This window comes from Myotis daubentonii, chromosome 11, assembly GCF_963259705.1.
Source record: "Myotis daubentonii chromosome 11, mMyoDau2.1, whole genome shotgun sequence".
Classification (NCBI taxonomy): domain Eukaryota; kingdom Metazoa; phylum Chordata; class Mammalia; order Chiroptera; family Vespertilionidae; genus Myotis; species Myotis daubentonii.
Genome location: NC_081850.1, coordinates 44,980,606 through 45,006,699, shown reverse-complemented (window position 1 = coordinate 45,006,699; position 26,094 = coordinate 44,980,606). Strand labels below are relative to the sequence as shown.

The following is a 26,094-nucleotide window of genomic DNA, read 5'->3' as shown; positions in this document are numbered from 1 at the left end:
GTATTGGCACTAATACAGCACCTCTTCCCATCACAGCAGAATTGGCTGTTACTGTCATAGTTGGATTATGGCCACTTCTCCCTCCTTTGCAAAATTTAAGTCTGTGATGTTCTCGTCAAGAGAAATGATGATGGAGTAACAGCCGGCCAGTGATTAAATTTGCTCGGCAACAATTCGTAAATAACCTACACATTCCATTTGTGGGCTTTGATTTGGTCCCTAAGTTGTACAAAGGGCTGACTTCCAGGTATTGGAATGGAAAAAAAGCCAGGGTGGGCCAGGGGCCATGGTGACAGGGGCAGAAGGGGAAGAGCCTGTGAGGGAGCCAGACTGGCCTCAGAACTGCAATGAGAAGGGATAAGCAGACAGGCATCTTAAGAAATCGGTTGGCCTCTCTCTTACCCTTTTCAACTGTCTACTAACAATCTCTTCCCTCCTTGCCACGCTCTGCCTGTGGCAGGTGGGCTGCGTGCTCCCTGCTATTCTGCTAGAGTCTGACTGTGAATCCAGCTCTGCTCTCCCTCCTTGCAGGTGATTTCAGGGGAGGAAGGAGAGGACGAGCGATGCCATTATCGTGGATAATAAGAGTCCATGAATCTTATTATGAGGATTTCCCTTCTTTATTCGCTCATTGTGCCAGGCCCAAACTGTTCAAACACACAGAAAGAAAATGCATTTGCACTCTTGCTCTAAATGCCAACAAATGGTTACCAGGTGATGAGACAGAGGGAGAAAACTAAAGAGAGCTGACTGAGCAAAAGGAATGTATGCCATTCAAAATGCATGGACAGAGAATGCCTGCCAATTAGCACAGGTTTAATTCTTTTTGTAAAATAACAACCGTGACAAAGGAAATAAAGACTTCATGACATCCCTCCACATACAATATCAAGTTTTCTTGGTCTTTTAAACTATGTTGTCCTTTTTTGTTCTATGTTTCAAGGAAAGTAATTTGAAGTGAATATACATTCTTTTCTAAAAATAGCTATATTGATATACTGTTTTTTCCATACCATTAAATTCACTAGTTTTACATACACAATTTAAGAATTTTTAATACATTTACAGAGTTGCACAACTATCATCACAATCTAATTTTGGAACATTTTTATCAGCCCTGAAAGAAACCTCGTGTTCTCTTGCAGTCACTCCCTGTTCATACATCCAGCCTCAGGCAATAACCAATCTACTCTTTGTTTGTCTAGATTTGCCTTTTCTGGACATTTGATATAAATGAGATCATACAATATGTGATCTCTTGTCTCTGGCTTCTCTCACTTAGAATAATGTTTTTCTGGTTCAACAATATTATAGCATGTATCAGTGTTTCATTGCTTTTTATTGCAAATAGTATTCTGTTGTATGCACGTGTCACATTTTGTTTCTCCATTCACCAGCCAATGGACGTTTGGGTGGCTTCCACTTTTTAGTTGTTATGAACTATGCTGCTATGAACATTCACATGCAAGTCTTTGTGGAGATGGGAATTTTTATTTCTAAGATTGCTGGAGTGACATGAAATACCTATGTTTAACATTTTAAGAAACTTCCAAACTCTTTTCCAAAACAGCTACACCATTTTATATTCCCAGTCGCAATCTGTAAGGGATCAAATTTCTCTAATTCCCCGCGAATTATTGTTAATGTTGACTTTTTTATTATAATCATTCTTCTAAGAAGTCCTCAGGTAAATACATTTAACATTACTGCCATAAATCAAGAAGATGGAAATGTTTCACATTTTAATGAAAACATGTCTCTGTTTCCAGGCATTTAGAGACTTAAAGTGAAATTTCACAAACTTTGGGGGTTAATGTGAATTCTCTTCATAAATAAGTCCAATTATCTCAAAGACTCATGCTTATGAATAGACTGGGATCTTGTTTCTGGTGTTATTGGGACATGTTCACAAACAACCTTTGTCCATCACTGAAATCATGTCTCAAATATATGGGAGATGTTGCAATATCTCTTACTATTTCCTACTCAACACGCCCATGATCCTTTGTGTTATTTTTTCATTATCTTATAAAACTCTGATGGCAAGCAGATCCATTCCTGATAATCAGTGGTCATTAAGAAAATATTTGAGCAAGGTGAAGAAATGCTATAAGGTGATACTCAAAGGAAAGACTCAACATAACACATACTTCTATGTGTCTTGTCAACTGAGGGTGATTAACTGTCCCAGTTTGCTGGGGCTGTGGGGTTCCCCACAGTGAGAGATGGACAGTGCTGAAACTGAGAGGCCCTGATAACCTGAGGGAGCCTCAGATTTAGACACACTACTTGTGATCAAACATGGAGCTCGGTGGGGAAGGCAGATAAGAGATTTGGTAGAAAAGTGCATCTATCTCAGAGTTGGGATATCTGAGATTTTTTTGTGTGTTTTCACTCTCCTAGTAATTGGCTCTGACTTAAGGAGTGGCTTGGCCCCTCCGACCTTGATGAATATGAAATCAGATATCTCAAAAGATCTTTTCCTGCTCTGATAAGTCATAATTCTTAGATGTATGTAATTATAAATATAACTTTATTTTATTGTTCCACAACCCCCAGCCAGTAGAGTCAAGAAAAAAGATAATTAGGCATAGGATTATGACATTTAAACTTAGAATTCTGTCACTTCTGACATTTTAAGAATATTAATTAATTGTTTGTTGTTCCCCATGGTTATTTCTATTTCTTAAACATTATAAGAGTGAATAGTATTATACTATTAATATAGTATTAACATAAATTTTTTCTGGTTCTGGGATTCCTCAAATAATCCAAATTCTAATCCTAAAAGACTAAAGCTTTTCTCATGGAATTCAAAACAGTCTCTGGCTTTAATTTTGGAACATAGTACAGTATTTGGTCATAGTATCTGGTACATTTAAGGAGCCTAATAACTATTTGTTGAATTCAACTGAATAAATAACTCTTTGATTTGATTTTAAAGTTACTATGCCCTGAATAGCTGTGGTAATTTTTCTCATCTCCTTTCCTTCTTTTCATTTTTAAAAAAGGTTATGATAATAATAACTGACACTGGGTGTATAAGCATTAAATGGAAAATGCAGATAAAATAATTTGTAAATAATAATACAATTTATAAATGTACCCCATTAACGTGTCCTGTTAAAAAGGAAATACACTGAGTTTATACACACTAGGTCTATATAGTCACTCAAGACTCGGTAATTAACGTGGGCTCTCAGTGGAGTTCTGAATTTCCATTCTGAGAACTGTAGCAATTTTTAGGGTTTATTATGATCTCTGATTGTATATATGTGCAAAAATACATTTAAGAAATTAAAATGCTTATATAGCTTAATTGCCTCTAAACCCGCATGTGTACATTATGAAATGTAGTTAATTCAAAACAGCAATAACCCCAGGTGAAAACAACAGCAAACAAACAAAGGCACACACACATACACACCCTACCACCATTCTCACAGCAGCAAGCAATTGCTCAGGGAGAAATTTTTGAAAATCAACTCAAAGGATTGGTTCTTTACTTTTTAAGGCAAATGGTACTGTTTTGTAATGAACCCGGGATTTCTCCACCTCTGCACTACTGACATTTCAGCTGGATAATTCTTTGTTGTGGGTGCTGCCGGTGTACTGCAGGATGCTGAGCAGTAGCCACGGCCTCTACCCACCAAATGCCAGGAATAATCACTCCAAACCTCCCACCTCCCCCTGTGCTGTGACAAACAAAAAATATTTCCAAATATCGCCAAATGTCCCCTGGGGGTGGGGATGGGGGACAAAAATGGCCCAGATTGGTAACCACTAATCTATCCTGAGAGTACATGAACCAGCTGGGAGAAATTTAACAAATAAAACATTGGAGTACTTATGTAAAAATTATATTGTGACATTCTGTAATAGTTTACACATTTACCTACAATTATTACTCATCACAAAATAATGTCATTCTTGCCCTTAAACGAAATTGAGACTTGTTGCCCATCGCACTCCTTTCCCCTGGAAGTAATATTGTTTCTTTGACCCTTGTTCTCTCTTATAGTTCAAATGCAGCTTTGTTTACTAAAGTCACATTTGGGAAGGCATCCATCTGTAACAAAAAGTCAGGCCTTTTTGGTAAGGTTTGCTATTTCAAAAGGTTTTGCTTGTCGAATTTTAGAAACTTCTATGGTACTGAAATTCGCCATTATTGTGTGTTAGTTTCATTCATTCCAATGAATTTTCTAATAACAATGTAACACGATTCTTTGCTATATATATATATATATATATATATATATATATATATATATATATCTTTCACTTATATAATATACATAATATATATATATTAATTATCAGTGTGTGATAAGCAATGTCATGAGAAACTGAGGCAAGGCAGTTTCAAGAGCTTTGCCAAAGCAATGAGAATTAGTGGAAGCTAACATTTCCTTAAACACTATAATGATTTGTGGCCTTTTATCCTCCAAGAAGTCTCTTCCTTCCTATGCAAAATTGGTTTCTGTCCATTTACCAGAAGTTCAATGAAATTATTGAGGAAAAATTATTAAAAATAAATAATATCTATAGCATTACACAGCTTCATCTTCATCTCATCAACTACATACTAGACAACTTCTCTCAAAAATTTTAGTGTCTAAAATTCAAACTAGTCAAAGATGAAATAATCATCTATGCCCCCCCACAAAAAAAAAAAACTTGCCTTGTTTCTGAATTGCTTATCTCAATGAATTCACTCTTGTTTCTTTTCACCCAAACTAGCAACCTCAGAATGGCACAGACCCAATGTATTTCTCATTAGCATGTTCGTCTTTCTATCCCATGGCCATAACCTTAGTCAGACCTCATATTTAGATTTTGTAGTGTTAAAAAAAATGAACAGTATCCTGTTATGAGCTGAATTATACCCACCCCCCCCCCAAAAAAAATTCATGTGTTGAAGCCATAACCCCCAGTACCTTAGACTGAGACTGCATTTGGAGATAGGCACTTTAAAGGGGTAATTAAGTTAAAATGAGGCCTTTGGTAATGGTTTTAATTCAACAAGGAGAGTAGCACACACAAAGGAACACACCAGGGATGTACCCACAGAGGAAAAGCCACCTGAAACCACAAAGAGTAGGTGGTCCTTTGCAAGATGGTGGTCATCAAGGAATGAGATCTCAGATGAAACCAAACCTGCCAACACCATGATCTCGGACTTAGAAGCCTCATGAATTGTGAGAAACAGATTTCTGTTGAGTAAGCCATTCGGTTTGGAGATTGCAACTGAGAATGGATGCAATCACATCCTCCATCCATATCCATGACCAAATTATAGGCTAAAATTAACTTGACACACCAACAACTCCACTATCTGGACTTGTGAGCCTCTACCGTTCTTCTCAAGGTATCAGCTCCTGTACACCAACTCTAACCATTTACTTCCTGCTGGAAATACCCTCTCCACAGTGTTTACCCTTTGGTAAAGTCCAACTCACGCCATTGTTTTTAAAGAAAAACTTTGAACCTTCTCCAATATGGGAAACCTTTCTCACATTTTTGCCTCACTGTACTTTGTTTACCCCGATACCAATGACACTTCACTGTACTTTGTTTCTACAGGACTGTCTACAATGCTGAATAGTGAGCTCCTTAACATCAGGGGTCATGTTTTATTCATCTTTACGTTCTCTTGTGCTCACTTAATGTGTTTAAAATAAATATAATGAATGAAAGAAGTCAAGAGTGAATGAACATACTGCTTTGGGCTAAGTGAGGGGTAAAAGTATTTCAGGTAAACATCTATAGAACATTATTGTGACACCAAATCAGAAGGTCTTCCCACTTGTGAAGTACAAGAAAGGGTTTGCTAATGAGTAGATTTAATTCATTTCTAGGATAGAGGAAATACCAAAATTAGGAAAGCCATCCCTTGGGCCAGGTATACTCAGACATACTTTCATTCTTTGATCATAATAAAATGGAAATTTCAAGACATCAAGAGAAAGTGACCAACTGAAATAGCTTTTACTAGCCCTTTGGTACAAATCTCTGCTAAAGAATTTCTTCTGACACCCAAGAAAACTTGGAAATACAGGCTGACAACTTCCTTCATCCTGGGTGTGAACAAAGAAGGAGCTATTTTTAAGATGAGTTTTCTGGGCATAAGTACATAAAATATTCTAAATCATTTTATTACCTCTCCTGGGGCATGGACTATAACATCTTGCCACAATATTATTATCTCACTTGGGGCTCTGGCAAAAAGAAAAAAAAATCTTTGTAAAATGAGAATTGTCATGTAAATTTCATAATTTATCTTTTTAGAAAGGGGCCCACACATTTTAGTGAACCTGCTTCATACTCAGCTTACTTTCACATTCTTAAGGAAAATATAAAGTGATATTGTTACTTGGTGACATTGAAAGGCCTCCTGGGCAAACAAGTCCTCTAGTTTTCTGGATTTTTGCCGGAAGCCGGTCCATCCTTGCTGCTTGACACAGTCGCTGCAGGAAAGAAACATCTGCACAGCATATGTTTCAAGGGACCTGGCGTATATAGCATACTGTTCTTAATATGTTTGCTCCCCTTAGCGCTGTGTGTTTTAACCAAGGTCACCTCTCCGAGAAAGGTTGTTTCCCCAGGTAGGAATTTTTCCCTGAAGTCAGGGAGGGGATGCCTCTCCTAGAAAGGTTGTTTCCCCAGGTAGGAATTTTTCCCTGAAGTCAGGGAGGGCATGAAACTCCTTAACTAAGTGCCAGGCGGGTAGTTAATCACTACAAACAATCATGCTTAAGCTACATAATCTTTACTCCCTGGAATGGAGATAAGAAACGCCCTAACCTTTGTAATAGAAATTGACAGGATTAAAATCAACTGGTATAAATACGGATGTAACAAGACAATAAACAGCAGAGCCTCTCTGGAGATCAAGACCAGAACTTGGCTGGAGATCCTGGCTAGAGATCCTGGCTAGGCTGCTGATCAACTGAACGCTGTCTCCGTGTCCTTCCTTCTTTGCCGACTCCGTCTACACCTTTGGGGACCCCTGGACCTGCTGGGGCTGGACCCCGGCATCTGGCGCCCGAACAGGGTTCCCTTAGGTAAGTCCCCCCGTACTTGGGACGGATAGGACTGCACCGTAGGGTGCTTCAGACCCCCCCTATAGAGGATAAGTAGGGTAAGCGGGTAGTTAGTACAAAACTTAGATTGACAGGATGGGTCATACTGAGTCTAAAGAAAAAAGACTTTGTATTAATCTTTTAACGCATATGCTTACTAGCAGAATTGGAGTTAAGGTTACTCCCAGTGAGACAGAAAGTTTTATAGAAGAAGTATGTCAATGGCTTCCAGAGGATGGAACTGTTAATTTAAAAACTTGGGTTGAAGTAGGAAAGCAATTAAAGAAACACCATGAATCTGACGAGGTCCTGCCATGTTTCTTTTCCCTCTGGGAATCAATCTGTGACACCTTGGCACCAGAGGCAAAAACGGTTGAACTTTCTCAAAATTTAAATAGTCCCTCGGCTCCACCCAGAGAGGATACATCATCATTGTCTTCAGCTCAATCTAAAAGCAATTTAGCTATGCCTACTGATCGGGAGGAGAATAAATATCATAAACATGACCATTGGTCCTTTCCAGTCAGTAGAGAGGAGAGTGGCCCTCCCATTCAAAACAGGCTCCCCAAATTAGAAAGGAAGCCTAAACCAGGTCCTGTGGCTCCTAGGAGCTCCATGTCTAAATTTCAAAGGGCGATAAGAGAAGCTGAAGCTAATGGAGATCTTGAATTCTCACTCTGCTTCCCAGTTACATATGAGAATGAGTCTGGTGGGAATAGAAACCCCACCTTGGAGCCTATACCTTACAAAGTACTTAAAGAATTAAAATTGGCCTGCTCTGAATATGGACCTCTAGCTCCTTACACACAAACCTTGGTAGAAACCCTAGCCAGTAAATGGATGACTCCTTATGATTGGTCACAGGTTTGTAAATCCTGTCTCTCAGGAGGCGATTACTTATTATGGAAAACTGAATATGATGATCTTGCTAAGAAAGCTGTAGCCACTAGCGGAAAAACCAGAAAAGGAATAACCCTAGACATGATATTAGGAGAAGGTGATTTTAACACGGCTGAGGAGCAAATGAATATGCCCACAGAGGCACTTACCAAAGTAACCAGTTGTGCAGTAAGTGCCTGGAAATCCCTACCGTGTACAGCAGGAAAAACAACCACCCTTACAGAGGTTAAACAGAAGGTCGAGGAACCATATCAGGATTTCCTTTCTCGCCTCATGCAGGCAGTCAAGAGAGTAATCAATAACAAAGAGGCAGCCGATATCCTAATCAAACAACTGGCTTTTGAAAATGCTAATAATACCTGTCAGGCTTTATTAAGGCCGATTCGCAGAACAGGAACTATAAATGATTTTATAAAACAGTGTGCTGATGTAAGTCCAGCATTTATACAGGGTGTAGCTATAGCTGCAGCTCTCAAAGGGGAGACATACCCTCAATATGTACAGACTATAGGACAAGCCAGCAATAATATAGGTAATAAAAGAAATATGAACTGCTACTCTTGTGGCTTATCTGGGCACTTTAGCAGAGAATGCCCAAATAAAAATAATAATAATACTCAGGCCAGATGGCAAGCTCCTCGACAGCCTGGAAATACGTTAGGGAATAATATTAATCCTCCAAAAACCATTTGTCCCCGATGTCAGAAAGGATTCCATTGGGCAAAGGAATGTAGATCAAAATACCATAAAAATGGTCGGCCTTTAAACTCTACAAATAGCTCCCAAGGAGGTTATATCCCATCACCTCAATTAGGAAACTTGAGAAGGGGCCAGCCCCAGGCCCCTGCAATAATAGGGGCATCAACCTTCAACCCCTTTGCAAATTTCGATCAGTCAGTGACCTCTTCAGGGCAACCCCAGGCAGTGCAGGATTGGACCTCCACTCAACCACCCATGCAATACTAACCCCAGACTCACCAGTAGTAGCCATTCCTACAGGAGTGTCTGGGCCGCTGCCTGAGGGAACTGTAGGTTTAATATTAGGGCGGAGCTCCACCTCCTTACAGGGGATCTTAGTCATCCCAGGAGTTGTTGATGCAGACTACACAGGAGAAATACAGATTTTACTTTCCCCACCCACCACAACTATACAGATTCAGCCCAACCAGAGAATTGCCCAATTACTCCTGTTACCAATACATAAAATAGGGACAGCTGTTACCCAGGAAGCTAGAGGGGCTGGAGGCTTTGGATCTAGTGATGCAGCATTTTGGATACAAGAAATCCATGCTACTAGACCTACAAAAATTTTACAAATTCAGGGAAAACCAATTGAAGGTCTATTGGATACAGGAGCAGATGTTTCCTGCATAGCAGAGAAGGATTGGCCCTCTTCATGGCCCACGCACACCACCTCCACTTCCCTAGTAGGACTAGGCAAGGCATCTAATGTAAAAAAGAGTTCTCAGATTCTAACTTGGGCTGATGAAGATCAACATTCAGGAACATTCTGTCCCTATGTAATTACGACTATCCCCTTTACATTATGGGGAAGAGATATCTTGTCTCAAATGGGAGTTGTATTATATAGCCCCAGTGATAGAGTAACATCACAGTTGCTAGACACGAGATTTAATCCAGGAAAGGGATTAGGAAAGGAAAGTAATACCTCACACTCCTGGACAGGATCTGTAATTGGGGCCATTGCCCTTAGGACTGCTGATCCCATAGTCTGGAAATCGTCACAACCAGTATGGGTTGAGCAATGGCCCTTAACATCTGAGAAAATATCAGCAGCCCGACAATTAATTGATCAGCAATTAGCAGAGGGACATATAGAGCCATCAAATAGTCCCTGGAACACACCCATATTTGTAATAAGAAAGAAATCAGGCAAGTGGAGACTTTTGCAAGATCTAAGAGCCATAAATGCCACCATGGAAGATATGGGTTCCTTACAACCTGGATTGCCCTCCCCTGTGGCAATTCCACAGGAGTATTGTGTTGTTGTTATTGACTTACAGGATTGTTTTTTCACTATACCTCTTCACCCAGCTGATTGTCAAAGATTCGCATTCAGCATACCATCAGAAAACTTTAAACAGCCTTATCAGAGATACCAATGGAAGGTTCTCCCACAAGGGATGAAAAATAGTCCTACATTATGTCAAAAGTTTGTAGATCAGGCATTGCAAGTTATTAGAAAGAAATTTTCAGATCTATATCTTATTCATTATATGGATGATATTTTACTAGCTCATAAAGATCGGGCTACTTTACAGGAAATTCTTACTCAGACCATCCTTGCTTTAGAAGAACATGGTCTAAAAATAGCCCCAGAAAAGATTCAGACTGAACCTTCTTTTTCATACTTAGGCAGAATATTACATACCTCTACTATCACCCATCAGCCTCTACAATTAAGAAAAGATCATTTAAACACATTGAATGATTATCAGAAACTATTAGGTGATATCAACTGGGTCAGGCCATATCTAAAAATAACCACTCTTGACTTGAAACCTCTATTTGACATTTTAAAGGGAGATTCTAACCCTAAGTTTCCCCGACAATTAACTGTAGAAGGAGAAAAGGCTATAGCAAAAATAGAACAGGCCATCAATAAACAGCAACTACAGTATCTAGATTATTCCAAATCTTGGGCCTTAATTATTCTAGCCACTAAATATACTCCTACAGGATGCTTGTGGCAGGAAGGACCATTAGAATGGATACATTTACCTGTCACTCCTAGGAAGATTGTACCACCCTATCCCTCTCTAGTGGCCACTCTCATTATCAAAGGTAGACGACGCAGTATCGAACTCTTTGGAAGAGAAGTTACTGAGATAATAATACCTTATAAAAGAGAACAATTAGACACACTATTACAATTTGAAGAAGAGTGGCAAATAGCTATAGGTAACTTCCCAGGACAAATTTTACATCATTTGCCAAGATCACCTATATTGCAATTTCTCTCCCTACATCCATTTATATTTCCTATTAAATGTTCAAAAGAACCATTATCACCTCCTGCCTCCTTAGTATTCACAGATGGTTCCTCTAATGGTAGGGCAGTAACAATCATTGACTCAATAACCCATGTTCAACAAACTCTAGAGACGTCAGCTCAGAGAACAGAGCTTTTGGCAGTCATTTATGCTTTTGAACAATTGCAACAGGTTCCCTTTAACTTGTACACTGACTCTCAATATATAGTTAAATTATTTCCTCATATTGAGACCGCCTCTCTCCCACAAGGAAGAACAGCCATTTTCTCTTTGTTAACTCAGCTACAAACTTGCATTCACAAACGAGAAAAGGCTTTCTATATTGGACATATTAGAGCTCATTCCTGCCTACCAGGACCCTTAAGTGAAGGAAATTATCAGGCGGATTTACTAACTCGCCCAGTAGTTTGTACAGCTCTAGAAGAAGCCCGGCGGTCTCATGCCATTCACCATCAAAATGCTTCTGCTCTCCGTCTATATTATCGCATATCTAGAGAAGCTGCTCGAAGTATTGTGCGTGACTGCGGCCATTGTCCTACTCATTTTCCTAGCCCTGCTACTGGAGTTAATCCAAGAGGACTTAGACCCTGTGACTTATGGCAGATGGATATTACTCATGTCCCATCTTTTGGCAAACTTTGCTATGTGCATGTTTGTATTGATACCTTTTCTCATGTTATCCTTGCTTCTGCACGTACAGGAGAAGCCTTTAAAGATGTAAGTCAACATCTATTCCAATGCTTTTCCTACCTAGGAATACCAAGGGCACTTAAAACTGACAATGGGCCTGCCTATACCTCTAGAGCTTTTAAAAACTTATGCTCTACATTCGGCATCGCACATACTACAGGAATACCCTACAATCCTCAAGGCCAAGCAATAGTAGAAAGGGCTCACCAAACTTTAAAAACACAAATTAAAAAATTACAAGAAAATGAGTTTAAATATTCCTCTCCTCATCATGTTCTACAACATGCTCAATTTGTAATTAATATACTAAATGTAGATTCTGAGGGAAATTCCCCGATGTACAGGCATTGGAACCCTGATCTATCTAAACCTAAAGCCCTCGTCAAATGGAAAGACTTGCTTACAGGAGCCTGGAAGGGACCTGATGTACTTTTAACCTGGGGGAGAGGATATGCTTGTATATTTCCACAGGACGCAGACTCACCTGTGTGGATTCCAGACCGTCTAGTCCGACCTTATGTCTCACCGCCCGCCATCTCTGCCTCATCATAGCACACCTGACCAGTGCCCATCTGCAGCAGATGTGCAGCCCTGAGCTGGAACAATCTGTCCATTGGGAGGATCACATGTGCCTCCTTTTTGTCTTTCCACATGTCTCAGCTTTGCCCCACATCTCCTTTCCTTTTTCCTTTTTTTAAAAATCTAACTACTTGTTTGCTGGTTCTTTGGCCTTTCTCCTTCTTTCCTGAACACAGCCTTTTCTAGAATCTCCCTACCCTACTGTTCCAGGAAGGGCACCTCCCTTTTCTGCCATGACTAGGGGGTGTCTAGTATATGTCCCATACATGGAGTTGTCTTGTGCCAAGAGCCTGACATCCTGGGCTGAGAAAGCCCTGTTCCAGGACTCTCCTTTGTCCTGTATTGGCGCCTCTTACCCTTGTGCCAAGAGGGACCCTCTTCTTACAATCCAATTGCCCATAGCTGTTGCCTGAGCTCTCTGTTCATGCTGAGGTTGAAGCTTCATGGTGGCTGGTACCATGGATCTGTCTCTGGCCCAATGGCGTAAGCTGGGCCCTCTCTAGAGAAGAAACCTGAGTTCCCTATGATCAATGCCAGAGCCCCGCCAGCAAGCGAGGGAATCCAAAGGCCGTTGCTGGGCATGGAGGCCAGAGGGACATAGGCTATCAAGGAGACAAAACTGAACCTCACATCACCCTACTTGGCCCAGAGATGGCTGGTAGTCAACGACGGGTAAGACGCCACAGGGTGGGGCAACCTAAGACAGGCACAGTCGGGGGCCAGTAGGAGAAAACTTGGGGTGCAACAAAGGTGGGGCACAGACCCCCCTCCCCAATGGTTCAGGGGCTTGAACACTCGCCCCTTCTGAGGAAGGTCTCCTGTCCCCATGGCTGCTTCCTGCTTCCCATGCCCAGCTCAGATCGGGACCCAGGTAAAGACAGAGACTGGCTGACAGCAGCTGCCCTCTCACTGCAACAGGACTTGTTTCCCATTTCTACCTGGGACCACAGGGAAAGGGGAAGCTGAAGGAAAGGGCTGTGTCAGGATGCTGCCTTCTTCCCTTTCTTCTCCCTCTTTTTTCTAAACACTTCCATGCCTTGTAGTTCTTTTGCTTTCTCTTCTTTTTCTACTACCCTCCATTTTCAATATCAGCTGGATCCAGAGGGCACAGCTTACTCCTCCTCGGACATCGACACCACCATCAACCACAGCCCTGATGGACCATTTGATGCAGCCCTTCAACTTGCTGACGCTTTGGGAAGCCTGTCGCCAGTGACGCCGCCCGCTAGCCAGACCAACAAAGACAATCAAACCAATAACTTGAGGACAGCTGAAATCCCTTGACTGAAGAGGCTGGCAACCTTCTACAGGAATGGGGCTCCTTCTGCGCTCCATCCACTATGTTTATAGCTATGCTCACTATCATTGCTTGCCACTCTTCTTCCGAGACTTAAATGGCCCAATCTGAGAGGTGGCCACTGATTTGCATGCGTGAGCATTTAAAAAATAAAAAAGGGGGAATTTGCCGGAAGCCGGTCCATCCTTGCTGCTTGACACAGTCGCTGCAGGAAAGAAACATCTGCACAGCATATGTTTCAAGGGACCTGGCGTATATAGCATACTGTTCTTAATATGTTTGCTCCCCTTAGCGCTGTGTGTTTTAACCAAGGTCACCTCTCCGAGAAAGGTTGTTTCCCCAGGTAGGAATTTTTCCCTGAAGTCAGGGAGGGGATGCCTCTCCTAGAAAGGTTGTTTCCCCAGGTAGGAATTTTTCCCTGAAGTCAGGGAGGGCATGAAACTCCTTAACTAAGTGCCAGGCGGGTAGTTAATCACTACAAACAATCATGCTTAAGCTACATAATCTTTACTCCCTGGAATGGAGATAAGAAACGCCCTAACCTTTGTAATAGAAATTGACAGGATTAAAATCAACTGGTATAAATACGGATGTAACAAGACAATAAACAGCAGAGCCTCTCTGGAGATCAAGACCAGAACTTGGCTGGAGATCCTGGCTAGAGATCCTGGCTAGGCTGCTGATCAACTGAACGCTGTCTCCGTGTCCTTCCTTCTTTGCCGACTCCGTCTACACCTTTGGGGACCCCTGGACCTGCTGGGGCTGGACCCCGGCAGATTTTCCCCTTCTTTACACACACTGAAGGGAGCTCCACAAGGCAGTGGGATTGTGAATTGACATAAAACTGTGTGCTCTGATTGCCCTCACTCCTATCTGTCTCTCCACCGTTCCAGCAGCACTGTCTGGATGTCTCCATGGAGGCATGCACTGAGAAGGAGGGAAGATACTATCCAGGACGAAGAGTCACTTCAATGACTAAATACAGTTCTCAAAACCATAGCAAACATCTGAAGGCTACATACTTAAAATGAGCAAGAGCTAGGCTTTCCTGAGAAAAAAGGGGGAGTCATGACTTCTTAAAATTTCCAAAATAATTTTAAATATCAAAACTCAAGCTTAGAAGACAGAACATAAAGTATATGTTAAAAAACCACAGAGCAGAGAAAACTGTGCCATGGGTAAAGAAATTTTCATTTCCTCACCCCTAAAGGAAATACATTTTTTCAACCAGTGGGCAAGAAAGAAGACGTGATGTACAGACTGGGATAATGAGGCTGGTGCTCGTCTTAAGATATTCCCACCAACTCTATCCCAAACTCTTCCTAGACACATCTAGGATGGCAGAGTGAGAGATATGCCCAGTGTGGGGCTGGGGAGTCCTAGAGCAGTGGAGTTAGTGCTGTGCTTCCCAGAGCTCACCCCAGGAAAATTTCATGCCTCTGAGAAAATGCATGGGGCTGAGAGCAACTTCACACACAGGGAGAGAATTGGTGATGGTAGAGGGCAATGCTTCAGTGGACAGCTTCCTGGGTTTGAGCTCAAGATGCAGAGCTTGTGGGCTTTGTAACTGGAGGCTACAGTAGGAACCATGGTCAGAGTCCAGACAGATCAGCCACCTGTCTTGAAAGCTAGCAAGTTCAAGACAGCCCACAAAATAACCAGACATTATTCCTCCAATGCCCCCTGGGAAAATGGATCATGTCTTGGGAGAAGGGGAGCTGAAATAGAGAGGCAAATTTTCAATTTCACTGAATATTTACATAAAAGAGATAGGGTTTTAAACCAAAACTATCTGAGATTTCCTGAAGAGGACAGATAGTTTTCCAACAACAGTGTGCATGTTGAGAGCAAATACAGGAATCTTAAAGAAAAATGCCTTTTTGTACATCTGGGTTGGTACTGTAAAATTAAATCAACTATAAAACAAAAATGTGTATCCATACCAACAGTGAGAGGGAACTTTTATGGGCTGAGGCAATTTTTACTAGACATATGCTAATAGTACTGAGGTATCCTCAATAAAGGCAATGCGAGAAAGCCTAACAGGTAGCCATAGTCGTCCTTTCCCCAAGGATCTGACTTACCTAGATTTCAGTTTTGCTTCTATTATTCCTCTTCTCAAAAATCATTGTTTTATTAGGGCTAAAAGTAATCTGGGAACCTAACCAAGTGGCATCACTATGTCTGGTGCTCTGAATGCTGAGATGAACAAGGAAACAGCTATGTCCTCAAGAGCCTCCAAAACGATGGTAGCTACACGCCTATGCCAAGTGTGGTGAGAATATGAAGCAACTGGAATGCTCCTCCACTGCTGGCAGGAACGTAAAGAGCAACCACGCTGGAAATCTTTCTGACAATATTGACTCAGGATGAACTTCTCCATACCCTATGACCCAGCAAGACCACTCGTAGGTGTCTACCCAACAGAAATATGTGTCTATGTTTCTTCAGAAGATCCATACAAGAATGTTCAAAGTGTTGGCATGGCTCAGTGGTTGAGCATGAACTCTTTGAACTAAGAGGTCATAGTTTGATTCCTGGTCAGGGCACATGCCAAGCTTACGTGCTGGATCCTCAGTAGAGGGCATGCAGGAGGAAGCTGATCAATGATTGTCTCTCATCATTGATGTTTCTCTCCCTCTCCCTCCCTCTCTGAAATCAATAAAAACACATTTTAAAAAAGAATCTTCAAAGCAATATTGCTTGTAGGAGACAAAAACAGCCTATCAAGAATGGATAAACTGTATAATCACATAGTAAAAAAAATGTACAACAATGTAGATGAATAAATTAAAATAAAACAGGTGATTATGGGTGAATCTTATAATGTTGAGCGTAGGATTCCATTTTTAGTTAATAGACAAAAGGTAAAAAAGAATCTAGAAGACAGAAAAGTCTTGGCAAGGAGTAGAGGCTAGAAGGGGGGCATGCGAGAGGCTTCTGGGTTATTTCTTGATCTTATGGCTTCACACAGGTGTGTGCTTAGTTGGTGAAAATTCAGTTTGTTGTATATTTATGATAGGCATACTTTTCTATTCACATTATATTTTAAAATACTTTATGTGGCACTGTATATTTCACTATGTTATTTTAATATTATCATAGTCCAGAAAAAAAAGTTTATAAAATTAACCTCCCAAAACCCAGATATAAATTACAGAGGATCCCAGATCTATATCCGTCTATTATTAATGCAGAAACTGAGTTTGCTTTTCGCTGAGATTTCCACAGCTTCCAACAAAAACTGTCAAAGTTCTCCACAGCCAGCTGCATGAATATACAAAGGTTCTCAGAAGCAAAAATAGGTAGGAAATGTCAGAATACTCATATTGCACTTCCTACCATCCCTTCTTACTGACACACACACAAAAAAAACACCTTTAAGAACCCCAAACTTAAATTTCTCCTTCCCATCTTAAATGCTCTAAAATTACAATCTTAAAAAGCATCATTTCAGAGGGAGACAGGCGCACCAGCAGGTGCTATTTCTAATTCCTCGCGGCTACCGTCTGCATAGAGTGCTAAGGGATAAAAGCCATGATGAGAGCATTCTTTCCACAATTTCATATTCATGGAATTTGTTGTTACTTAACTTTTCACAAATCATTAGGCTGAAGTACCTCTCCATTCTTCCCCCAAATAGTGTCATTTGACCTGGCATCCAGCTTAATATAGCCTCTGCTTTTGAATAGATTTCCTCACAAGTGGCAATCTCTAATAGGGTCATGTCGAGAGGCAACCCTACTGCATGCTACCTACTGCACGTTAGCGTGATGAGGGTAATTTCAAATGGCATTCAATCAGAAAATCTGAAAGTTTTATTCGTGAGGTTGGGGGCTTTCTCATGCTCAGATGAGCCTCACTGCAGCTCGACTTTGACATTTCAACTAAGATTTCAAAGGATGGAATTTTTTAAACTGCATGCGTATTCAATGGTCCATATTGCCTTACAGATCAAAGAGTTGGTTGTATTTTTAGAATATCAATTCAAATTCTTTTTGAATTTGAATTCTAAGTATAATAGACCACTTGCTAATTACTCATCAGTATGGAGAATCTCTAAGTATGTGAGATATATATTAAAACATGAAGTTCAAAATCTGTGTCTTGGTGGGAAAGAACACTACCCCTGCAATGCTATTAAAAATGTGCACCTATATTTCATTACAATTTTTTCAGGCTAGAACTGCTTGTGTAAGAAATGAGGCCTGGAAAGAATTTGGGGGGGGGGGGGGCTGAGATGGAACTGCTTGCCTTTTCCAATCTTCTGGCAGTTAAAAGGATTCTGGGCAGAGTCCTGGCTTAATAGGAAAATATGCTGAAATAAACAAATCATGATGCCTTGGGTGGAAGGGGAAGGCATATAGTTGCCTTCTCTGAGTATAAAAAAAAAGCTTAACCAAGATTAGTTATCACTTTTCAAGGAATTCTTGACTCTGAATAAGCTAGACAAAAACAAAAAAAGATACAAAGTTGGGATTAAGTCATGATTCTGTTATAAGGCATTTTGAAGATAGAGACTCTGATCATTGTGAGTCATTCTGACCTCAGTGGAGTAAGATTGTTAAGTATTAGATTTAGTTTCTTTGCATCTTTACTATTCAAGTGACCCAACAAAGAGCCAGGCTGAGAGTTTCTACTAGAATTTAGACAATTAACCATATTTCTAGTTTCTTGCTTCTACCATGAAGTCCTTTTGAGAAGAAAGAATGAGGGCATTATCCCCCAGCACCATATAGCTTCTACTGCATTCCCACTACAGTCTGTATGATCCCTGGCTATTCTGCCAATCTTTGATTTACCTTCCTGTGAGCTAATCCACATGTAGCTAAACTGTGGCTCATCTCAATTTAGGACTTTATCTTTCAGACATCTATACTTACTTGTTCTACTAGTTCTTTTTATTATAAAATAAATTATTATTATGGAATTGTTAAAAGTTGAGTAACTGGGAGAGAAGAGATTTTTCCCTATTTCCAATAACAACAACAAAACATTTAGTACCACTTTGGTAGTTGCCTTTCCTATACATATATAAGCTTACAGTAATTATATAAATTATAGAAATTTTTTTAAATATATTTTATTGATTTTTTACAGAGAGGAAGGGAGAGAGATAGAGAGTTAGAAACATCGATGAGAGAGAAACATTGATCAGCTGCCTCCTGCACATCTCCTACTGGGGATATGCCCGCAACCCAGGTACATGCCCTTGACCGGAATCAAACCCGGGACCCTTCAGTCCGCAGGCCGACGCTCTATCCACTGAGCCAAACCGGTTTCGGCAAATTATAGAAATTTTTATTCAATAATCTGAAATATTTTTGAGGGCATTTCTGGAGTATGCAGTAATGTGCAAGCTCAACATTAAAATATCACCAATGGTCTTTAAATGTTTTAGGTTTGGTATTATGATATAGTGGAACCCTTATTCTTTAATGAGCCTACAGTCATTAGCTATCAGGCCTTGGTACAAACCAAGTCCATGGACTTTTCCCTCAGCTGAAATTCAGGAAGCAAGTAGACACTAGCACAAAAAAAGCTCTAAAAGGCAAGGTCAGTAGGTGCTAGATAACCTTTCCATCTGTTTGCTCTGCCCATACTTATCTTTTCCACATGGAAGAATACTGGATCACGAATTCACTTTTCCTTACTGGGGCCCTTATTCATTCCTGAACTCTGAGTATATAATGTTCTGGAATATCTTTGTTGCTGATACTGACTTCTTCCCCCTTTCTGACCTAACTTTGCTTTTCCTACAAAGCCCAAAATTACAAAAAAATAAAAGATGGTGAGAAAGAACACCAGAGAAAGAGGATAAAGGAACAAAGAGGTAGGGAGAATTAGTCAATACTGAGAGATTCCAGCTAAAGTCCTGGAAAACCCTTTCTGTATGATCAAGAATAAAATTACACTCATTTATTTAACCAGGTCTTGTGTTAATGAAAAGGGAGTATATGTCCTCAAACAACTGGACTGAGCCAGCAGCTTATTTTCTAGCTTGTATTTAATTGAAAATTATTATTAGGATCACTTGGTTTACTTGTACTGTTCATACCCTACATAATGAAAAAGCTCAGATTTGAACAGTTAATTAAAATAATTAGAGAACAACTTGAGGTTTTAAAAATTGCTTACACCCTATTAAGCAAGTAGTGATATTATGAAATATTGGGATCTGTCACTGCTGTTTGTTTAGCAGACCATGCCTCCATTTTGTTTTATTGTTTATGCAGAACATTCTGACTTTCAGGGAGAAGAGATTTTCACAATGCTATTAAAATGCTTTGTGAAGACAGATTATCTAGAGCTGCCAAACCAAAAGTTTGGCTTGGAGAGTCAGTTAAGCATGCCTTGAAGAACTTAAAATAACTATTGCCATCACACCAAGCATGGCAATAGTCTCTGGATGAAAATCCTTTAAAAAGATGGATTTTAAAATAATTAAGCCTAGTTGTGTAGTGGAAATAAAAGAGATTTGATCAGAGTCAAAATATGAGTTTTGCAAAATAATATGTCATGAGTTAAATAACTCTAAGCCCAAACTTTAATTTTAACAAGTTCCTTATTCTCAGGATGCTGTTTGTTTGGTACAAAGAGATTCCAACTTCTGAGACATGCGAGATCCAGTGCTTTGTTAAAACAGTGGCCTTGTCATCAGAGATAGCAAGTGATTTTCACAGTATCATGTAAAAGGAAAGATTATAATCTCTCTTGTGGGGAGTCCATCAGCCATTAATACCTGGACATGACTGTCCCTTTGCCTCCTAAGCACCCACAATACATTGCATAACAAATTTCACAATACATTGTTTCTCAGATTACTTCAAAGCAAAAATACAACCTTATAAATATCCAGTATTCCTTTCACATGCTTTTCCATAATGTCTGATTCCATGTACAGACTATGTGAAAGCTCAAAGCCCTAGAAATGTCTTCACATATTCTTTTGTAAAGCCAGGAGTAATATCATGGCTGACACAACGAAAGCCTGAGGTCAACTGATTGTTTCCAGATATCATAGCAAATCAAACTGCAGTTTTCTTTTGCCAACCCTGGTGCCACCAGCAGGGCCTACAATACCAGTTTGTGTTATGCCGGGAGCCGGTCCATGCTTGCTGTTTCAAAGGACCTGGCATATATGGCATACTGTTCTTAATATGTTTGCTCACCTTCTTGGCACTATGTGTTTTAACCAAGGTCTCCTCTCTGAGAAAGGTTGTTTCCCCAGGTAGGGATTTTCCCCTGAAGTTAGGGAGGAAATAAAACCCCTCAACTAAGTGCCAGGCGGGTAATTAATCTCTTTAACTATGAACAATCATGCTTAAGCTACATAATCTTTACTCCCTGGAATGGAGATAAGAAACGCCCTAACCTTTGGAATAGAGATTGATAGGATTGGAATCAACTGGTATAAATACAGATGTAACAGAGACAGAACTTAGAAGACAGAACCAAGAGAGACAGAACCTAGGCACAGAACCTACAAAGAACGTTCTCTAGAGACAGAAGAACTTCGCTGGAGAGAACATGACAAAAGATCCTGGACAGAAACTGGCCTCAGAACCTAGAGACAGAACCTAGCGAGAGAACATGGCAAAAGATCCTGGACTGAACCTGACTACAGAAATTGGCAAGAGAACCTGACTAGAACCTGGTGACAGAACCTGGCTGGAGAACCTAGGGAGGGAACATGGCTACAGAACCTGGCTGGAGAACCTGGAGATCCTAGTAAGAGAACATGGACACAGAACCTGGCTGGAGATCCTAACCAGAACTTCGCTGGAGATCCAGACCAGAACTTGGCTGGAGATCCTGGCTAGAGATCCTGGCTAGGCTGCTGATCAACTGAACGCTGTCTCCATGTCATTCCTTCTTCGCCGACTCCGTCCACACCTTTGGGGACCCCCGGACCTGCTGGGGTTGGACCCCAGCAGTGTTATTTAAGAGATAGACTACATTTCTATTATATCTGGGACAGCGGTTCCCTACCATCCCTAGCCTAGTCTCATGTCTACAGTAAAAGTGAACTGACAGCATGTCCTTCCCATTGTGCACCAGTATTTTTTTTTATGCTTTGTCCCACTGAACCTTCAAAACAAATCTATGAGTTGGAAACTATGATTTCCATCTCACAAGAGAATTAAATGGGGCTAAAGTATAAAACAATTTAACATGATAAAAATTACTAGATGAGAATTCAAATATTGATTTGCCTAAATCCAAAACCAGTGATCCTTTATCAGGCTATACAAAGAGGTTAAATGTTTTTCCTTTTCCAAAGAAGAATTTGTAACAACTTACAGAATTACTCACGGTGGATATCATGCCACACGGAAATCTCCAAGCAGGCTGTCCCCACATTTGCTTTCATGGCCTCAAGCTTTAGGACACATTCATTCTCATTAAGAAGTAGAGACCTCTGTAGATGGGTGTTGGGGTTTTGAGGATGCAAATTACAGAACTTATCTTCTTCCTCTTCTAAATATTCTAACCAATTAATAAAAGGATAAAATATAATGTTTTAATATATCATATCATTTTTGTTATTATGGTGTATACTTTGCTGGTTGACTATTCATCAACTATTCTTTTTCTTCTTCCTAAAAAAACCTTGTTTTGTTCAGTGAAATGTCTCCTTTGCATTGCCTCAGAAGGAACAATGGTGTGACCCACTCAAAGGGTGGTCGTAAATGGTCTAGAATTCATTTTACCCTTTGCTAATGATTGGTTAAGGAATGTCCATGAAACACAATTAAGCCCATTGAGATTTCCCTGTTAAAAGAAGTATTTCTACTTTATGAGCAAAGGTAGGAAAATAGGAAAAACATAAATTGTCCCCCTGCTGCATACTTCATCAGAACATTGATGAAAAACATTGGAGACACTCAATATTGTTATCTAAATATAATTACATGATAGGAGAAAGAGAAAGAGAGAGAGAGAATTTGTTTATCAGTTAAAATCAATCATTCTCTAAGTGCTTTTCTTACAAAGACAGTTTTTTTAAAATTAATGTTTATTTGGCTATTGCCTGCATGATGTTCTCTGGAGGAAAATTAGACTCCTCTGAAAATTGAATCTCTTTCCTTCACAAATAATGGTCTTCTATTGAAATGCATATGCTTTGCATCAACTGGTGTTATGGTCCTTCACTGAGGCTTCAGTGATGTGCAGCAAGCCAGTTTTCCACACTGCCTCCCACTGAGGATGGCACTATGGTGAGCTTTTTAAGCTTCAAATAAGGCTCCAAATGCCTCTTAGGAGTAAGTGCTGATTGTGGGCCAAACAGAAATCAGAAGTTGTTCATGCTTCGCTCAGTATTCGTGATTATAATTCAGGAGAAAGAGTCAAGGTGAGGACATTCAGGATGGGAACTTATTGAGATGGGAGTGGAGGTTCATAAAGTCAAGAGAGCAGGAGGCAGATAGATCTCAGCAATGGGTTTGCTAATAAAGAAGGCAGAAAGAGAGTACAGTATGACTGAAAATTTGTGAAGTTAGACTTGACATAACCTGAGATGGAATCTCAGGTTTGCTATTTACTTGCTGTGGAACTTGGGTAGATTGATTTTTCTGATCCTCAGTTTTTGCACGTGTTAATTAGGTTTATCACTAGTCAGCAGGAAGGTTGAAAGAGTATAAAGGGTCAACCATCCTTCTTTCAAGTTCAATTTTATCCCTATCCTTTTATTTCCCTCTTCTACATCACTGACCTTGTGCTTATGACATCTTTAATCAAACTTGTCATCTGGACCAGGACTGCCTTAGCTTTATGGGCTACCACCCACTGGCTGCCCGTGGGCCAGGGAAGTCAGACAGAGCAATAACAATAAGCCAGCAACATTCATGTTCTGCTTTAGTTTACAAAATGCATTTAAAGACATTCTCAATTTAGTCTTCATCACAATCCCATGAGACTAGTAGTAAGACTCCCACTTTACAGATGATGAAAAAGAGACGCAAAATTTTAAAGCAATTTCCCCAGAGCCAGTAAACTAGAAAAATGTGAATCAGGATAAAAACAAAATCTGCTTCACGAAAATTCTGTGTTCTTCATCGGCGCTTGGAAGTTAAGAGAACCATTATGGAAGCAGGTTCTGTACTAGATGCTAACTGGTACCGTGCCCCGATTTGCTGTAGCTGGCTGGTGCGCCCATCCTCCCTGCTTTTGTGAGGTTGGCTGCCACAGCTAAGAAACAAATTTGTCCCAGGAACTGGCCTCTGCCAAAATGAGCTACTCCCATCAGAACATACCTGCAAGGTTTTGCCTTCTTCCTCTGGGGTAGGTGTCAGCCTGTAGGAGACAGATTCTGAGGCATGAATTCCTACCCCCAGACCTGAACATGGGACGACTCCATGGTATTACTCACACTCCAGAGCTCTCTGTACAACCAGACTGAGGTCACATATTTGCCTAGCTTCTTCCCCTACCCTACCCTGTGTGGTTCCTTCCCTTATAGGTTTCCACTGAGAGCATGCTCTCATACACCACTTGTCCAGGTAACTCCATCTCAGAATCTGCTTCAGGAGATCCCAATCTCAGGCAAGAATGCACTATGACTTCACGATACTTGGGATTATATCCTGGATCTTGGAAAACTATGTAACTGCTCTAAGCCTTAGTTTCCCCAGTTTAAATACAGGGGTAGGCAACAGTAGATTTACAGTTGTAATACAAATAAATAATACAATAATTAATAAATAATAACACAAGAATAAACTGTTTCACATACTCACAACTCTACACCCACTGTTGCCCACCCCTGTACAAAGATGAGAATAGAATCTACTTCATGCATTACTGATGATCTAAACTTCAGTGACCAATGAAAGAGCTTCTCTCTGCACTAAATAAATGTTTGCAGGTGCTTATTATGATTGTGATTATCATCACTATTGCAATTCCCATGGCACCCCCTGTCCAGGCAAGTTCCTTGGAGATACAATTTCCTGAACGCTACTCAATCAGGCTGCTAGCTGGAGAGAAAAAAATTATACAGAAGAACAGCATATACAGTGATGGTAGCCAGGGGACTGCAGTAAAATGGGCATAAACAGAATTATATACTTCAAGAAATATCTAGACTTCCTGATTCTGCTTGTTCAAATTGATTTAGTGAAGATTTATGGAGTGCCATGTGCCAGGAATTGTGGGAGGTTCTAGACATCCAAGAAGGGAATCTATTTCTCTCTTGAGAAGTTGACACTAAAAGAGGGAGGAAGGGTTTTGATATTGTGATGCACTAGTAATCCCTTCAAATGTTGAATACATAAATGTATAAATGTTGGCTATTAAGTCATAATGTATTTGAAAGCCTCATATAACTGTGTAAGAGGTGAAATAAACAGGCTTGGGGATAAATCTAGTTGTAATATAATTAAGTTAGTTACATAAGCTTTTAATGGATTATATTTTTAAGCACTAATACTTGGACATTTTTGCTTTTAGCAAATTAGGTATCATTTGAACACATTGGCTGATGCTTAATAAGAATTAGAATTACATTTTGCTTGTTATATAAGTAAATATCTTGTTACATGCCTGTTTAACGCTTGCATAAAAACATTCCAAACAATCTCTTTAGTATAAGAGTCTAATTACACATTTATCATTAAAATTACAGTGAGCTAATTGCCTTGGAAATATCTTTATCTCTCTTGCAGCTTGCTTAATCCTAATGCATGTTTTCAATAACCATTTGTTACTTAATTAACTAATTAACAAACAATACCTGTCCTATGGAAAATTCTAAATTAAACACTTGAGGCTCTTTAATTGAATGCTCAATAACCCAACATAGTCGTTAATATTAGAACTTTTAAATATTGCAAAGATTCTATTGAATTACATATTAGTTTGCCCCTGTTATCTTTGGGATTTAATTGGTAGAAAAAGGGCACTTAATAATACACAAGGGGTAGCCAAAACAGCAAGGCTCTGATGAAAAAGAAAATATTCATTAATAGCTGCTGAGCAACAGCTAAAGTTGGCTGGCCACACTGATCAGCAACCAAGGCAGACCATGCATTTAGAAGACAAATATCCTCACCCCAGGAAATTGAGAAGCACATAAAAGACAAGTACATATAGGCCCAATGTCAGTAGTGCCTGATACAAAGCAGTCACCCCCCGCCCCCATATCCTGTGCCCCTGCTCTATCCTGTGCTTCTTTGAACTCACCTGAAGGGTAGTGTTTTCTCCTATGGGTGTAGTATTTGTAGACAAACTCAAAAGTATTCCTTTGTACCATGTTTCCTCATATTGCTTTCCAAGTTTCCCATCTAGCCTCTCTGATTTAACTTTGGAAATGCAGCTAGAAAGAACTTTCTAAAGTACAAATAAATTCTTAACTTCCCATTTCTGATTTCCTGCCACTTTCCTTTTTTAATTTAAATTTTGTTTTAATGCTTAAAGTATTACAAAGAGTATTACATATGTCTCCTTCCCCCCCACCCGCCTTGACCTTCCCTGGGCCTCCCCTATCCCCCGGTGTCTTGTGTCCATTGGTTATGCTTATATGCATGCATAC

The 26,094-nt window shown here is 40.1% G+C and overlaps 1 protein-coding gene across 1 annotated transcript in view; it reads right to left on the bottom strand.

The window, feature by feature from the left end:
• Nucleotides 1–25,815, bottom strand: part of LOC132211690 (ATP-dependent RNA helicase DDX54-like) — a 36,632-nt gene extending 10,817 nt beyond the window's left edge. Inside the window, 2 exon segments of the mRNA XM_059656205.1 lie at nucleotides 21,879–22,052; nucleotides 25,746–25,815. Coding sequence (XP_059512188.1) covers nucleotides 21,879–22,052; nucleotides 25,746–25,815 — 244 coding nt within the window.
• Nucleotides 25,816–26,094: the final 279 nt, after the last annotated feature.